The 18,370-nt window shown below is 46.0% G+C and overlaps 1 protein-coding gene and 1 long non-coding RNA gene across 2 annotated transcripts in view; one reads left to right on the top strand and one right to left on the bottom strand.

The window, feature by feature from the left end:
• Window positions 1-14,274, top strand: part of LOC100136067 (glutamate dehydrogenase, mitochondrial) — a 24,008-nt gene extending 9,734 nt beyond the window's left edge. The window contains exons 3-13 of the mRNA XM_036946153.1: window positions 318-373; window positions 2,603-2,666; window positions 4,486-4,580; window positions 4,818-4,997; window positions 10,846-10,983; window positions 11,144-11,281; window positions 11,362-11,442; window positions 12,127-12,250; window positions 12,348-12,439; window positions 12,947-13,009; window positions 13,222-14,274. Of these exons, the coding sequence (XP_036802048.1) occupies window positions 318-373; window positions 2,603-2,666; window positions 4,486-4,580; window positions 4,818-4,997; window positions 10,846-10,983; window positions 11,144-11,281; window positions 11,362-11,442; window positions 12,127-12,250; window positions 12,348-12,439; window positions 12,947-13,009; window positions 13,222-13,341 (1,151 nt within the window). The 3' untranslated portion in view covers window positions 13,342-14,274. The remainder of the gene's footprint in view (window positions 1-317; window positions 374-2,602; window positions 2,667-4,485; window positions 4,581-4,817; window positions 4,998-10,845; window positions 10,984-11,143; window positions 11,282-11,361; window positions 11,443-12,126; window positions 12,251-12,347; window positions 12,440-12,946; window positions 13,010-13,221) is intronic.
• Window positions 14,275-14,311: 37 nt separating this feature from the next.
• Window positions 14,312-17,403, bottom strand: LOC118939506. Its single transcript, XR_005036440.1, has 3 exons — window positions 17,249-17,403; window positions 16,652-16,720; window positions 14,312-14,560 (listed from the first exon to the last, which is right to left on the bottom strand). It is a non-coding gene; the product is annotated as an uncharacterized LOC118939506 (long non-coding RNA).
• Between the last annotated feature and the right edge of the window lie 967 nt (window positions 17,404-18,370).

Raw genomic sequence — 18,370 nt, forward strand, 5'->3', positions numbered from 1 at the left:
CTCTGCTCTCCTCTCCTCTCCTCTCCTCTCCTCTCCTCTGCACTCCTCTCCTCTGCACTCCTCTCCTCTCCTCTGCTCTGCTCTCCTCTGCTCTCCTCTCCTCTCCTCTGCACTCCTCTCCTCTGCTCTCCTCTGCTCTCCTCTCCTCTCACATCTCATTCATGCCTCAGTGCTCCTGATTTCATGTAAACATACACACTGATCTGAGAGATTTTTATTATCATTTTCAGAGAGCTGTTGTTAAAGCAATGAGGTGTGTGTGTGTGTGTGTGTGTGTGTTTAAGCCCCAGTTGTTAAGCCGGTTTCTCTCTCTCCAGATGTACCATTCGGGGGGGCTAAAGCTGGTGTCAAGATCAACGTCAAAAATTACTCTGTAAGTCCGTCACACACAGACACACAGATACACACACAGACACGCACACACAGATACACACACACAGATACAAGTGTTTGTGTTGTGTGGAGGAAAGAGTGTGGCTTGCTTACTGGATGGAGGCTGTTCTCTTCCACACACACACACACACACACACACACACCATTGTAGGTGATTATTGTGGGGACGCTCTAATGCACAGGAAGCATATTTTACTCCATGTCACATCAATGATCTATTCCAGTAAACCCTTACAGACCCACATGCAGACACACAGACACACACAGACACACACAGACACACACACAGACACACACATCCTAGAGAGAGAGGCTCTTTATTCATATCATAGAGAGAGAGGCTCTTTATTCATATCCTAGAGAGAGAGAGAGAGAGGCTCTTTATTCATATCCTAGAGAGAGAGAGAGGCTCTTTATTCATATCCTAGAGAGAGAGAGAGGCTCTTTATTCATATCCTAGAGAGAGAGGCTCTTTATTCATATCCTAGAGAGAGAGGCTCTTTATTCATATCCTAGAGAGAGAGAGACGCTCTTTATTCATATCCTAGAGAGAGAGGCTCTTTATTCATATCCTAGAGAGAGAGGCTCTTTATTCATATCCTAGAGAGAGAGAGACGCTCTTTATTCATATCCTAGAGAGAGAGGCTCTTTATTCATATCCTAGAGAGAGAGAGACACTCTTTATTCATATCCTAGAGAGAGAGGCTCTTTATTCATATCCTAGAGAGAGAGAGAGGCTCTTCGTTCATATCCTAGAGAGAGAGAGAGGCTCTTTATTCATATCCTAGAGAGAGAGGCTCTTTATTCATATCCTAGAGAGAGAGAGAGTCTCTTTATTCATATCCTAGAGAGAGAGAGGCTCTTTATTCATATCCTAGAGAGAGAGAGGATCTTTATTCATATCCTAGAGAGAGAGATAGGCTCTTTATTCATATCCTAGAGAGAGAGAGGCTCTTTATTCACATCCTAGAGAGAGAGAGGGGCTCTTTATTCATATCCTAGAGAGAGAGGCTCTTTATTCATATCCTAGAGAGAGAGAGATGCTCTTTATTCATATCCTAGAGAGAGAGGCTCTTTATTCACATCCTAGAGAGAGAGAGAGGCTCTTTATTCATATCCTAGAGAGAGAGGGGCTCTTTATTCATATCCTAGAGAGAGAGAGAGGCTCTTTATTCATATCCTAGAGAGAGAGAGAGGCTCTTTATTCATATCCTAGAGAGAGAGAGGCTCTTTATTCATATCCTAGAGAGAGAGGCTCTTTATTCATATCCTAGAGAGAGAGGCTCTTTATTCATATCCTAGAGAGAGAGAGAGGCTCTTTATTCATATCCTAGAGAGAGAGGCTCTTTATTCATATCCTAGAGAGAGAGGCTCTTTATTCATATCCTAGAGAGAGAGGCTCTTTATTCATATCCTAGAGAGAGAGAGAGGCTCTTTATTCACATCCTAGAGAGAGAGGCTCTTTATTCATATCCTAGAGAGAGAGGCTCTTTATTCATATCCTAGAGAGAGAGAGGCTCTTTATTCATATCCTAGAGAGAGAGATAGGCTCTTTATTCATATCCTAGAGAGAGAGGCTCTTTATTCATATCCTAGAGAGAGAGAGGCTCTTTATTCATATCCTAGAGAGAGAGAGAGGCTCGTTATTCATATCCTAGAGAGAGAGGCTCTTTATTCATATCCTAGAGAGAGAGAGAGGCTCTTTATTCACATCCTAGAGAGAGAGGCTCTTTATTCATATCCTAGAGAGAGAGAGAGGCTCTTTATTCATATCCTAGAGAGAGAGAGAGGCTCTTTATTCATATCCTAGAGAGAGAGGCTCTTTATTCATATCCTAGAGAGAGAGGCTCTTTATTCATATCCTAGAGAGAGAGGCTCTTTATTCATATCCTAGAGAGAGAGGCTCTTTATTCATATCCTAGAGAGAGAGGCTCTTTATTCATATCCTAGAGAGAGAGAGAGGCTCTTTATTCATATCCTAGAGAGAGAGAGAGGCTCTTTATTAATATCCTAGAGAGAGAGGCTCTTTAGGGCTGATCGATTCATCTTTATCTGTCTATCTTTCACCAGTGTGTGTGTGTGTGTGGTAGTACGGTATGCCCTTCAGAGCTAAGTGGAGCTGAAATGCTTAGCTGTTAGCTGGCAGACACACAGGAAACCTTTCTCTCTCCTCGTGCACTCTGTGATTTATCTCTCTCTCTCTCTTTAGGACAATGAGTTGGAGAAGATCACTAGAAGGTTCACCATTGAGCTGGCCAAGAAAGGTTTTATTGGTAAGTGTGTTCTTCATGTAGCCAGTTGTCCCCTATGATCCTGTATGCTAATGACTGTGACGTGTTACCTCAAAACACAGAGAAGACAGGATTCTACCCCAGGGTTTTACCCCAGTGTTTTACCCCAGTGATTTACCCCAGGGTTTTACCCCAGTGATTTACCCCAGGGTTTTACGCCAGGGTTTTACCCCCAGCCTTTTGTCTCACTGGGCTGTGGCTCCGGCGGGCCTGTTCTGACTCAGGCCACTGGTACTTTTCAGCTCTCATTTACATAACAATGACTAACTGTGAACTTTAACCCCTTCTCACAAAGCAACTGTTTTGATTATGCAGAGGTTGTTAATTCTGCTCCTCACAAGCCCTCACTTTCAGCCATCATAGTGTATACACTACTATAAACTGGGTGGTTTGAGCCCTGAATGCTGATTGGCTGACCGAAAGGTTGCAAGTTCAAATCCCCGAGCTGACAAGGTACAAATCTCTCATTCTACCCCGGAACAGTCAGTTAACCCACTGTTGCTAGGCCGTCGTTGTAAATAAGAATTTGTTCTTAACTGACTTGCCTAGTTAAATGAAGGTAAAATAAGAATTTGTTCTTAACTGACTTGCCTCGTTAAATGAAGGTAAATAATAATTGCTGATGTGGAACACTGCCGTTGTGTATTAATGGTGACGTGGGTAGTAGACCCCTCCTCCAGTCAGTCAGATCCTCTGATCCTCAGATCCTGGGCCCAGTGAACACATGAGAATGTCCCTCCCTGCATACCATCCTGTTTAGAACACAGAGAGGGAGAGAGACTGGCATTTAGACATGTCTGCCACCAGGGTAAAGTGGGCGTTCTGAGCCCTCCAGTCAGCCACTGTCTATATTTAGAATAGGTAGAACTATAGATTTTTAATTGCTCGTAACTTTATCTCAAACCTGTGTAGTGTGTGTTTACGTGTGGGAAAGAGAGAAAGAAAGATGGAGGGCAGGGTTCACCACTAGGTGGGAAAGAGAAAGATGGAGGGCAGGGTTCACCACTAGGTGGGAAAGAGAAAGATGGAGGGCAGGGTTCACCACTAGGTGGGAAAGAGAAAGATGGAGGGCAGGGTTCACCACTAGGTGGGAAAGAGAAAGATGGAGGGCAGGGTTCACCACTAGGTGGGAAAGAGAAAGATGGAGGGCAGGGTTCACCACTAGGTGGGAAAGAGAAAGATGGAGGGCAGGGTTCACCACTAGGTGGGAAAGAGAGAAAGAAAGATGGAGGGCAGGGTTCACCACTAGGTGGGAAAGAGAAAGATGGAGGGCAGGGTTCACCACTAGGTGGGAAAGAGAAAGATGGAGGGCAGGGTTCACCACTAGGTGGGAAAAAGAAAGATGGGGGGCAGGGTTCACCACTAGGTGGGAAAGAGAGAAAGAAAGATGGAGGGCAGGGTTCACCACTAGGTATTTTTGCCTCCCAAGTTTTCTGAGCAAAATAATATATTTTTTAAATAATTTTTGTTGTTGGACGTAAAAGACTAAAATCACCAGGAAATCGTCTCAAAGTGATTTTTAATTTAGGAAATCTGTTCCCAAGTATTCCCACACATAAATCAAGATGCATATGTGATCGTATCTCAATGTAATCAAGGTTTGTAATGATTCCGTTTTTTGTCGATCACTATCTGTTTTGGATTTCTGCTGTCGATTTGCAGTGTACAAAATGTGTTATTCAGAACTATGTTCCGGCACCCAGACTATCCACTCAAGGAAAAATCATAATTGGGGACCCCTGATGTAGGTTGTGTGTAAATGCTTCCAGTCCTCACAGAAACTTTCACCCCCCCTCCTCAGGGCCTGGTATTGATGTTCCTGCTCCTGACATGAGCACTGGAGAGAGAGAGATGTCCTGGATCGCTGACACATATGCCAACACCATCGCACACACCGTGAGTTACCACACAAACGCACATACACTGTAGTTCTGTAGTCAGGGCCCCAGGGCAGTATGGGTACTGTAGTTCTGTAGTCTGGACCCAGAGCAGTATGTGTCCTGCACTGACCTCTCATAACTATGCTGAAGACTCTCTATCTCACAGTCTGACAAACAGATCTAATGCAATTAAACATACACTCTAACGTGTGTGTGTCTGGCTCTGTGTCTCTCTGGGTGTTTCTCTGTGCAGGACATCAACGCCCACGCGTGTGTGACAGGCAAGCCCATCAGTCAGGGCGGGATCCACGGGCGTATCTCGGCCACCGGTCGCGGAGTGTTCCATGGCATTGAGAACTTCATCAACGAGGCGTCCTACATGAGCATGCTGGGCCTGACCCCCGGCTTCCAGGACAAGACCTTCATCATCCAGGTACACACACACGCACGCACGCACGCACAAACACACACACACACACACACACACACAAACACACACACTCTGACATTTGCAAAGATTGCGTAAAAGTTGTTTACGCTGATCTGGTCAACAGATTTTGATGTGAACTTTGTTAAATATCTGCAGGGGTGAGTTAGTATTCGTCTCTCTGTGACGGTCAGAGACGTCAGAGACGTGGTGGCAGGGTTCAGCGGCAGTATCACACCACACAGATCTGCTTTACACTGGTCTGTAGGTCCCAGTTCCCACTCTGCCGCGGTGTGTGAGACAGACTAAAGGCCAAAGTGCAGCTTTCTGCGGGACTCTCAGTTCCCCCTGACACACGAGACATCACACACACACACACACACACACACACACACACGCAGGGAGAGAGAGATGCCCTCACAGCCTTGGCCTCCTTCCTGGAAGCCTGTCTATAGGCTATATGAAGCCTGTCTATAGGCTATACGAAGCCTGTCTATACGAAGCCTGTCTATAGGCTATATGAAGCCTGTCTATAGGCTATATGAAGCCTGTCTATAGGCTATACGAAGCCTGTCTATAGGCTATACGAAGCCTGTCTATACGAAGCCTGTCTATAGGCTATACGAAGCCTGTCTATATGAAGCCTGTCTATAGGCTATACGAAGCCTGTCTATACGAAGCCTGTCTATAGGCTATACGAAGCCTATCTATACGAAGCCTGTCTATAGGCTATACGAAGCCTGTCTATATGAAGCCTGTCTATAGGCTATACGAAGCCTGTCTATACGAAGCCTGTCTATAGGCTATACGAAGCCTGTATAGGCTATACGAAGCCTGTCTATAGGCTATACAAAGCCTGTCTATAGGCTATATGAAGCCTGTCTATAGGCTATACGAAGCCTGTCTATACGAAGCCTGTCTATAGGCTATACGAAGCCTGTCTATAGGCTATACGAAGCCTGTCTATAGGCTATACGAAGCCTGTCTATAGGCTATACAAAGCCTGTCTATAGGCTATATGAAGCCTGTCTATAGGCTATACGAAGCCTGTCTATGCGAAGCCTGTCTATATGCTATACGAAGCCTGTCTATAGGCTATACGAAGCCTGTCTATAGGCTATACGAAGCCTGTCTATAGGCTATACGAAGCCTGTCTATATGAAGCCTGTCTATAGGCTATACGAAGCCTGTCTATACGAAGCCTGTCTATAGGCTATACGAAGCCTGTCTATACGAAGCCTGTCTATAGGCTATATGAAGCCTGTCTATAGGCTATACGAAGCCTGTCTATAGGCTATACGAAGCCTGTCTATATGAAGCCTGTCTATAGACTATATGAAGCCTGTCTATAGGCTATACGAAGCCTGTCTATAGGCTATACGAAGCCTGTCTATAGGCTATATGAAGCCTGTCTATAGGCTATACGAAGCCTGTCTATAGGCTATACGAAGCCTGTCTATAGGCTATACGAAGCCTGTCTATAGGCTATACGAAGCCTGTCTATACAAAGCCTGTCTATAGGCTATACGAAGCCTGTCTATATGAAGCCTGTCTATAGGCTATACGAAGCCTGTCTATACGAAGCCTGTCTATAGGCTATATGAAGCCTGTCTATAGGCTATACGAAGCCTGTCTATAGGCTATACGAAGCCTGTCTATAGGCTATACGAAGCCTGTCTATACAAAGCCTGTCTATAGGCTATACGAAGCCTGTCTATAGGCTATATGAAGCCTGTCTATAGGCTATACGAAGCCTGTCTATAGGCTATACGAAGCCTGTCTATAGGCTATACGAAGCCTGTCTATAGGCTATACGAAGCCTGTCTATAGGCTATACGAAGCCTGTCTATAGGCTATACGAAGCCTGTCTATCTTTTCTCTGTAGTAGCGTTGTCATGATACCAGAATTTAGAATTGGAGACCGATACCAGGTTTAGTATCACGATACTTGATACCAAAACGATACCACAACCACAACAAAGAAAGCGTATTAGCCACAGTCACAGAAGGGCACTTGATCCAGACAGTAGTATGTATAGGTTAATGAATTAATGATATAATCACACAATACATTTTGACTTTGTTTTTACCAATCTAACTACAAAACAGCAGAATGGTGAACATTTATTTTAATGGTACATTTCTACTGGTACACTGGTTAAATCAAGATGTAGCCTAGGTCAATTCACAATACAGGTGAATGTGTATTATTCAATAGGAGTGTGTGCATGCATTGAGTTATTGAACTTGTTGTAGCTGACTTCATGGGGCTACAGATGACAAACAATCCTTTCCATGTAGGACTTATGTTTATTGGCAACTACTAAGAGAACATATTTTATTGTACAAATTAACAACAACATTTGCATAGAAGAAGCAATTTCTTCATTTATAAAAATGTGCGCTATAAAAAAATGGTATAGAAAAGTATTTTGTGTTTTGAAAATACAAATGACTGTTCTCGAAAGTATATTTTACAAAATATACATATTTACAAAATGTATTTCAGCCCAGTGTAATACAAGTGACTAAATACTCAGAATTAATTTAGATATACTGAACAAAAATGCAGCATGCAGGGCCTCCTGGGTGGCGCAGTGGTTAAGGGCAGCTGTGCCACCAGAGACCCTGGGTTCGCGCCCAGGCTCTGTCGCTGGGACGATGCACAGTTGCCCTAGCGTCGTGCGGGTTAGCGCGACACGTGACATATCTCCTTCGCCTCATGCAGTGCGACATATCTCCTTCGCCTCATGCAGCGTGACACATCTCCTTCGCCTCATGCAGCGTGACACGTCTCCTTCGCCTCATGCAGCGTGACACATCTCCTTCGCCTCATGCAGCGTGACACATCTCCTACGCCTCATGCAGTGCGACATATCTCCTTCTCCTCATGCAGCGTGACACATCTCCTTCTCCTCATGCAGCGTGACACATCTCCTTCGCCTCATGCAGCGTGACACGTCTCCTTCGCCTCATGCAGCGTGACACGTCTCCTTCGCCTCATGCAGCGTGACACATCTCCTTCGCCTCATGCAGCGTGACACATCTCCTTCGCCTCATGCAGCGTGACACGTCTCCTTCGCCTCATGCAGCGTGACACGTCTCCTTCGCCTCATGCAGAGCGACACATCTCCTTCGCCTCATGCAGCGTGACACATCTCCTTCGCCTCATGCAGCGTGACACATCTCCTTCGCCTCATGCAGCGTGACACGTCTCCTTCGCCTCATGCAGAGCGACACATCTCCTTCGCCTCATGCAGAGCGACACATCTCCTTCGCCTCATGCAGCGTGACACATCTCCTTCGCCTCATACAGCGTGACACATCTCCTTCGCCTCATACAGCGTGACACATCTCCTTCGCCTCATGCAGCGTGACACGTCTCCTTCGCCTCATACAGCGTGACACATCTCCTTCGCCTCATGCAGCGTGACACATCTCCTTCGCCTCATGCAGCGTGACACATCTCCTTCGCCTCATGCAGCGTGACACATCTCCTTCGCCTCATGCAGCGTGACACATCTCCTTCGCCTCATGCAGCGCGACACATCTCCTTCGCCTCATGCAGCGTGACACATCTCCTTCGCGACACATCTCCTTCGCCTCATAGAGTTGATCAGGCTGTTCAATCATGTAAGAAACATTTTAAAGATGTACCGAACCAAACGTTTATATTTTTTGCAAAAATTTACAAAAGTTTGGGTATACTTTGCAACACTCGTAGTGAGTAAGGATCAGCACCAATGTTCCCTCTAAGCTGTGCGTGTGTGTGGGCGTGCAGAAGAAATGTCAGCCTGTTCAGAGATTGAACGTCACTCAACTTTCTACAGTTTTCCCCCTTAGTTATTAACACGGTCAACGTTTCCTTTTACTGTGGGAATTGTGATCCAATCAACACACCGAAACAACAAAACAAACTGTGCAAGACTTAGTATGCAAAACTAACTATGCAAGAGATTTTGTTGTAGGCAGAACGTATCGGAGTAGGATTCTATTGCATTGATGCTCACATCTCAACCCGTACTCTACACAGACCTGTGTGGAATAACCAATCAGAGCTACAGTAGGCCTATATGCAAATAGACCATTGCCATATATGTATCTGTGCCATTCACTTTGAACTGGACTGTGTTTACAGCATGAGGGTCGTGAGTAGATATGCTTGTTTCAAGATCAAAGCGAGAGCTGTATGTAGTCACGTGTGAACATTTGTTCATATCTTTTACTAGTTAGAGAGTTATTAGCCCAGTTATAGATCATTTGTAGTCAGCAAAGGGGACCGATTGCTTCCTACCAGAGCACCAAACGTGTACATTTCTAGACATCTTTGAAAAGTGATTCGGGTAAAGAGCTTTTTCTTGTCTTAAAGGGGCAGTGGTGTATTTTGAGACATCTTGAATAAGCCCTAGTAGACAACAGGCAGAGGGTGTCATAATTTGTCTGATTCTCTGTAATAATGGTATGGAAATAATAATTGTTATTTTGTAAAGTGGTTTCTTGCATCAAACAACACAACAACATGTTCAGTCACCTCCTTGTCTGAAGGACAAGTGGATAAACAGGTTAAAGGTCAAGCCCTGCATGTTTTATTTTCAAAAGTCTCATAGAATGTAGGACTACATTGAAGACCACACACTGTCTGCTACTGTAGGCTGAATTATAGAACAGCTATTTCCATGTTAAAATGTTGTGGGAGGAGTTTTCTCCATTGTTTTTGATGGTAGGCTACTCTGATAGGCCTACATTATGAGGAAATATCCACAGTAGCTTACTTGACAACCGTCTTAAACTGTAACTTCAAGCTTGTACAGTCGGCTAAATGTTGACGGAACATAGATGGATACGTTTGATCCAATATTTGAATATCCGATCCGACGTTAGTATTCAATGACTAGCAAGTCAAACATCTCACCTTCGTGTCTGACACAGACTGACTCACTAAACAGAGACACACAGACAGACTGACTAAACAGAGACACACAGACAGACTGACTAAACAGAGACACACAGACTGACTCACTAAACAGAGACACACAGACAGACTGACTAAACAGAGACACACAGACAGACTGACTAAACAGAGACACACAGACAGACTGACTAAACAGAGACACACAGACAGACTGACTAAACAGAGACACACAGACAGACTGACTAAACAGAGACACACAGACAGACTGACTAAACAGAGACACACAGACAGACTGACTAAACAGAGACACACAGACAGACTGACTAAACAGAGACACACAGACAGACTGACTAAACAGAGACACACAGACAGACTGACTAAACAGAGACACACAGACAGACTGACTAAACAGAGACACACAGACAGACTGACTAAACAGAGACACACAAACTGTGTTTGTGTGTGTGGCTGGATTATGTAGTTGTGTAACTCGATTTTCTTGAAGATTTAGCGAATACGCTGATGTGTAATGACATCGTGTAGATAGCAGATGACAGAGAGGGTAATGGAGAGATATATTGAGGGGAGGAGCTGATCTCAGTTTATAGACCTTGCTGCTATGGAAATGACTGTCAACCATCTATTGTTAAGGGCCTATAGCAGCATTATGTGTCTCAATGCTCATTATAGTTAATGGTATATTTCACAGCTGTACCAGATATATTACCTGCTTGGTTTCAATCCTCTCTGTCTGTCCGCTGATTTGGTATGTCAGTTTATTAGCTAGTTATCAGTGGGTCTGAGGCTACTGCAGTGGCAGAGGTGGGCCACATGGGGGCGCCAGGGTCCCAGTGTAATGTCTTTAGTGTACTCTGTAGCAGAGTTGATGATGGTGTGTATGTGATGAAGGAGATAGTAATGATCTCTCTCTCTCTTTCTCAGGGCTTTGGTAATGTGGGTCTCCACTCCATGCGGTACCTCCACAGGTACGGTGCTAAGTGTGTGGGCATCGCTGAGTATGACGGCAGCATCTACAACCCAGAGGGCATTGACCCCAAGCAGCTGGAGGACTACAAACTGGTAAAAATACTCTCTTACTCTCCTTTTGAACTTCCTCAGTCTCACTTTCTCTGTGTCTCTCTCTCTTCCTCTCTCACTTTTCCGCCCTCTTGTTCTGAATATGAGCTATAGCCAAGTTTAGTCTCTTTTGGCTAACCTGCGTGTGTGTGTGTGTGTGCAGCAACACGGTTCGATCGTAGGTTTCCCCGGGGCTAAGCCATACGAGGGCAGCCTTCTGGAAGCTCAGTGTCACATCCTGATCCCTGCCGCCAGCGAGAAGCAGCTCACACGAAACAACGCCCACAGGATCAAGGCCAAGGTACAATACCCCTATCTAAACTACACTATCCACAATGCCCTGTTGTCATTGTTGTTGTTTATTGTTGTTGTTTGTTCCAGATCATTGCTGAGGGAGCCAACGGCCCCACCACCCCTGATGCTGACAAGATCTTCCTGGAGAACAATGTCATGGTCATCCCTGTAAGAAGAGGCGTGCGCACACACACATATATACGCGCACACACACACACACGCGCGCGCACACACACACACACACACACACACACACACACACATATATACGCGCACACACACACACACACGCGCGCGCACACACACACACACACACACACACACAAACTTGCATGTTAAGGCAGTCATACACACATTCACAGTATCTATCCAGCAAACATGGCCCCATGTGGGTATTTGGTGGGCAAGGTGGGCACGGGCTAGCCCACACCAAGCCAGCACAGACTAACTCACACCAAGCCCACACCAAGCCCAACACGACCTAGCCCACACCAGCCCAACACGGCCTAGCCCACACCAGCCCAACACGGGCTAGCCCACACCAGCCCAACACAGGCTAACCCACACCAGCCCAACACAGGCTAACCCACATCAGCCCAACACAGGCTAGCCTACACAAATCCCACACCAGCCCAACACAGACTAGCCCACAGCAAGCCCACATCAGCCCAACACAAGCAAAAAAAAATTGGGCTGTGTGCTTATTATAAAAATGTGCTTATTTCAGGCAAAGTGAGGGCCGGCCACACTGTGTTGGCTTGTATGCTGGGTTGAATTCTCTCATTAACAGGACACACTCAACAGTCCCAGACAGAGATGTCTGACCGTTCTGTCTGTTTGGCCCTCCCTCAGGACATGTACCTGAACGCCGGTGGTGTGACAGTGTCCTACTTTGAGTGGCTGAAGAACCTGAACCACGTCAGCTATGGAAGACTCACCTTCAAATACGAGAGAGACTCCAACTACCACCTCCTCAGTAAGTCCTGACCCCTGACCTCTAACCTTTCAGTCTCCCGCTATAATACCATGCTTCTGTAACTTACCATCAAGTACTCTTCCTCTCGCTCTCTCAGTGTCTGTTCAGGAGAGTTTGGAGAGGAAGTTTGGAAAGCAGGGAGGACCAATCCCTGTTGTCCCCACCGCTGACTTCCAGGCCAGAGTCGCTGTGAGTTCACACACACACATACACACACACACACACACACACACACACACACACACACACACACACACACCCATACACACACACACACACACACACACACACACACACACACACACACACACACACCCATATGCACACACACACACACCCATATGCACACACACACACACACCCATATGCACACACACACACACACACACACACCCATATGCACACACACACACACACACACACACCCATATGCACACACACACACACACACACACACACACACACACACACACACACACACACACACACACACACCCATATGCACACACACACACACCCATATGCACACACACACACACCCATATGCACACACACACACACACACACACACACACACACACACACACACACACACACACACATATGCATACGGGGGTTATATCTATACACATGTAAACCTATGTGGGGGGTGATACATCCAGGCTAGTTTGATAACATCTCTCCTCTTTTCTACAGGGAGCTTCTGAGAAGGACATTGTCCACTCTGGGCTGGCCTACACCATGGAGAGGTCTGCCAGGGTAAGAGAGAGAGAGAGGGAGTGTGTGTGTCTCTGTGTGTGTGTACGTGCAAAGTTAGAGCAGGTGTGTCAGACCATACAGAACCTATAATTGCATTTTGCTGACCTGGGCCACCTCTCAACCACACTACCACTGTGTGCTTGTCTGTGTCTGTTTTGCCAGTGTGACCCGGTCTGGTGTGTGTAATTGTAGTGTGTTTTGTCCCCCTGCAGCAAATCATGCGTACAGCCAGTAAGTACAACCTGGGTCTGGACCTGCGGACGGCTGCGTACGTCAACGCCATCGAGAAGGTGTTCAAGGTCTACAACGAGGCCGGCATCACCGTCACATGATCACCTTGTCACAGCCAGACCACTCCCACACCACCCTGCTATTGGTTCACCCTGCTTCCCCATTTTTCCAATCAGCCTTCAGTACATACCAGTGTTTACATTAGAGACCCCCGCCTCCCGTTTATACACACACACTGACACGTACTGTGTTCTGTGTCCCATGACCTCGCCACATCTCCCTGTATCACGTGGGTAACTCAGTATTCCTGTGTCCCATGACCTCACCACATCTCCCTGTATCACGTGGGTAACCCAGTATTCCTGTGTCCCATGACCTCGCCACATCTCCCTGTATCACGTGGGTAACCCAGTATTCCTGTGTCGTCCTGTTTCACTATTGTCGTTCAGTTTGTGAAAGAAGCAGATTGTAGCAGGAAGATAGCTTTAAGACCCCCCCCCCTCCTATAAGAGTTCCCTTTTGGCCATTTTGTCTTGTTTGACCCTTGTGTTGCCATGGTTTCAGACCACAACAATGAAGTTGCCTTAGCTCTGACGGAGCTCTGTACTGAAAAGACACACATACTGAAATCCATTTAATGTTAACTCCGGACATATACTTTATTTAAAGAAAGAGATAGTTTTAAACTCTCACTTTATGTCAGGGAATGGTGATATATGTGTTCCTCGGTTCTCCTCGCAGCGGGGTTAGAGGTCAGGGTTAGAGGTCAGGGCTCAGGGTTGTGCTGAGGAACACAGGGTTCTACTCCACTATATCAGTCCCCCCACAATCCCCCCTACCTTCTGCTCCTATCTTGTCCAATCTGACCCTCCCCCAAACCCTCCGCTCCGCCATGAGAGAGAGAGGAGGAGAGGATCATGGGAACAAGCGTTCTCCTTCTCCAGAAAGCCGTCCAAGCCCTTGCACGGAAATTGCTTGGGGAAATTTGTATTGCCTTTTTTTTTGTTGAAAACCAATAAAATTCTGAGAACTGATGTGTAAGTGCAGTATGTGACGTGCAGACAGACAGACTAGTGTTGAAAGATTGGTGTTTTATTCATGTTTATGACATCCTATACACGTTATACAGATCTCAGTGATGGTATAAAGACGGGATTGGTTGATGGGAAGGAAGGTCCGGTGTTGAGACATGGTACAGTCCATGGTTGAGGATTCAGTTGAAAAGGCTCTTTCCAAAAGACATGGCCTTGTCTGCAGCATTGTCCATGGCAGCATCTGCTGCAGCCCCTTTCACTGCATTAGACACCATGCCACCAATACCTGGAGGAACAACCACAACATCAGACACCATGCCACCAATACCTGGAGGAACAACCACAACATCAGACACCATGCCACCAATACCTGGAGGAACAACCACAACATCAGACACCATGCCACCAATACCTGGAGGAACAACCACAACATCAGACACCATGCCACCAATACCTGGAGGAACAACCACAACATCAGACACCATGCCACCAATACCTGGAGGAACAACCACAACATCAGACACCATGCCACCAATACCTGGAGGAAAAACCACAACATCAGACACCATGCCACCAATACCTGGAGGAACAACCACAACATCAGACACCATGCCACCAATACCTGGAGGAACAACCACAACATCAGACACCATGCCACCAATACCTGGAGGAACAACCACAACATCAGACACCATGCCACCAATACCTGGAGGAACAACCACAACATCAGACACCATGCCACCAATACCTGGAGGAAAAACCACAACATCAGACACCATGCCACCAATACCTGGAGGAACAACCACAACATCAGACACCATGCCACCAATACCTGGAGGAACAACCACAACATCAGACACCATGCCACCAATACCTGGAGGAACAACCACAACATCAGACACCATGCCACCAATACCTGGAGGAACAACCACAACATCAGACACCATGCCACCAATACCTGGAGGAACAACCACAACATCAGACACCATTTCAACAATACTGTACATACAAAGACACCATGCCACCAATACCTGGAGGAACAACCACAACATCAGACACCATTTCAACAATACTGTACATACAAAGACATGGGACTGCAACACACTACCGTTATATCTCCTACAGCGGTGTCGCGTTAAGCAGGCTGCAACACACTACCGTTATATCTCCTACAGCGGTGTCATGTTAAGCAGGCTGCAACACACTACCGTTATATCTCCTACAGCGGTGTCACGTTAAGCAGGCTGCAACACACTACCGTTATATCTCCTACAGCGGTGTCATGTTAAGCAGACTGCAACACACTACCGTTATATCTCCTACAGCGGTGTCACGTTAAGCAGACTGCAACACACTACCGTTATATCTCCTACAGCGGTGTCACGTTAAGCAGACTGCAACACACTACCGTTATATCTCCTACAGCGGTGTCACGTTAAGCAGGCTGCAACACACTACCGTTATATCGCCTACAGCGGTGTCACGTTAAGCAGACTGCAACACACTACCGTTATATCTCCTACAGCGGTGTCACGTTAAGCAGACTGCAACACACTACCGTTATATCTCCTACAGCGGTGTCACGTTAAGCAGGCTGCAACACACTACCGTTATATCGCCTACAGCGGTGTCACGTTAAGCAGACTGCAACACACTACCGTTATATCTCCTACAGCGGTGTCACGTTAAGCAGGCTGCAACACACTACCGTTATATCTCCTACAGCGGTGTCACGTTAAGCAGACTGCAACACACTACCGTTATATCTCCTACAGCGGTGTCACGTTAAGCAGGCTGCAACACACTACCGTTATATCTCCTACAGCGGTGTCATGTTAAGCATGCTGCAACGGACTGAATGCAGATAAAGGCAAAGCATAGAGCAGAAGTGATTTGTTACTCTACGAGGGGGGAGAAACTGAATTGGTTTGTAGTGTGTTGTGTACATTGTGTGTAGGTAGTGTGTTGTGTACATTGTGTGTAGGTAGTGTGTATTGTGTGTGTGTGTGTAGGTATTGTGAATTGTGTGTAGGTAGTGTGTATTGTGTGTAGGTAGTGTGTTGTGTACATTGTGTGTAGGTAGTGTGTATTGTGTGTAGGTAGTGTGTATTGTGTGTGTGTGTGTAGGTATTGTGTATTGTGTGTAGGTAGTGTGTATTGTGTGTAGGTAGTGTACATTGTGTGTAGGTAGTGTGTATTGTGTGTAGGTAGTGTGTATTGTGTGTAGGTAGTGTGTATTGTATGTAGGTAGTGTGTATTGTGTGTAGGTAGTGTGTATTGTGTGTAGGTAGTGTGTATTGTGTGTAGGTAGCATGTTACAGGCGAGGCGAAATGTCTGTGACTTAGTGTCCATGGTAACCCAGAATAGACAGATCACCTTCGTCTTTCTTCTCCTCCTTAGCTCCTCCTCCGATCATCTCTCCCACCTTCTCCTTCACCACAACAGCTAGACAGAGGGAGAGAGAGGGGGGCTGTCAAACATGCATCTTCTGCCTCCACATGACCAGATAATTGGTGGAATTTCCTGTTGTTATGTCTTGTTAGTTCTTGCTGATACAAGCTCCCTTTCATGACGTGATGCCACAGAATCTTTGCAGATTTTTTAGATGTCTGGTAGACATGAGCTCCTCTACTTTGAAATCTAGACAAACCCAAATAACTAATTTTAGAAGTATGAGCAGTGCCAAAAAGTACAGAGCAAAAAGTTTTTTTAAAAATGAACATATTTGGTTTGAGAATGTTGACTCATCAACTGCAGCGCCGTTGAAAATGCCAAAGCCCAGTTTGAACATTTTGAAGGCTGATGACACAAAAATGAACACTAACTATCCAGTAGTCCATATAACAACCACATTTTGCTGTGCTTTAGGGTTTAAACGTATCAATGCTTCACATGAATGACCCCCCCCCCCCATCATTCAACCAAGTAAACAAACACCATTATCCACTCTTCTTACAGACATCTTGTTCTCACCTGCTTTGTCGATCACTGCATCCACCTGCTTCCCTGATCCCTTCAGAAAGTCCATCTCTGTGTGTGTTCTGTACTCGGCCGGAGTGTGTGTGTGTGTGAGAGAGAGTGTGTGTGAGAGAGTGTGTGTGGATGGGTGTGCATGGGTTTATATGAGGTTGGCAGAGAGGCTTACAGAGGCCACCCCTCCATCACACACACCCCTGTCAAGTCACACACACCCCTGTCAAGTCACACACACCCCTACGGATGCAGGCCACTTTTATTGTTGGTGTCAGTATGGAAAAACCCAGCAGTGGAACTGTAAATATCGTAGAGGGAGAGAAACCTTATAACTTTATTAGGACCCTCAATGAAACATTGTTAGAACAAATATGATATACGGATACATGCAGCACAACACAGCTCTTATTCAGGTCCTAATTATAAATCATTCCCATTTCCTGTTGCTTCAGGAGTATTTTCATGTTGTAGCAAACTGGCTCAAATTATGACCCTACATCTGTATATGCATGGGAAACAGGAAATACTGGATGTGATTGTCCTGAAAGGTCACCAAGCTGTCTGACTCACTGTCAAAACACAGCGATAAAAGAGGACAAAAAAAAGACACAAAATGTAACATACAACACACTCCTTCTTACGACAGCCCACTCTCATTGTGTTGTTGGCCCTAGATTGCTGCTCTGTGTTTGTGTGGATTCCTTAGGGGTGTTGGCTGTGTGTGTTTCTCCATGAAGACACTCCTCTGTTTTAATGTGTTCTGGCGTTGGATCAGAGAGAGTGCGTAGAGCAGTTTGGAAATCTCGTGGTTAGAATGGAACATTGGGCTGGTGCTATGTCGTCCCGAAGGATCACTTAAAACACTAAGACTGGGAGTTCTAGAACACTGACACAAGAGGTTCTAAGTTGGCTTTTTGTTTTCTTCCTGACCTCTCTTGACCCCTCTGTCTCCCTGTCGGGTCCCAGCATGCCGATGGAGGGAGTGACCTCCTAGTGTACCTGTAGAGGAGAACAAAGAGCCTGGCTAAACCCCTGGGAGCCCACACGCACGCTCACACGCACGCTCACACACACAAAACATTGCTAAGACTTGCAGAGGGCATAGAAAAATGTCCAGGATGG

The sequence above is a fragment of the Oncorhynchus mykiss genome, chromosome 16 (assembly GCF_013265735.2).
Source record: "Oncorhynchus mykiss isolate Arlee chromosome 16, USDA_OmykA_1.1, whole genome shotgun sequence".
Taxonomy (NCBI): domain Eukaryota; kingdom Metazoa; phylum Chordata; class Actinopteri; order Salmoniformes; family Salmonidae; genus Oncorhynchus; species Oncorhynchus mykiss.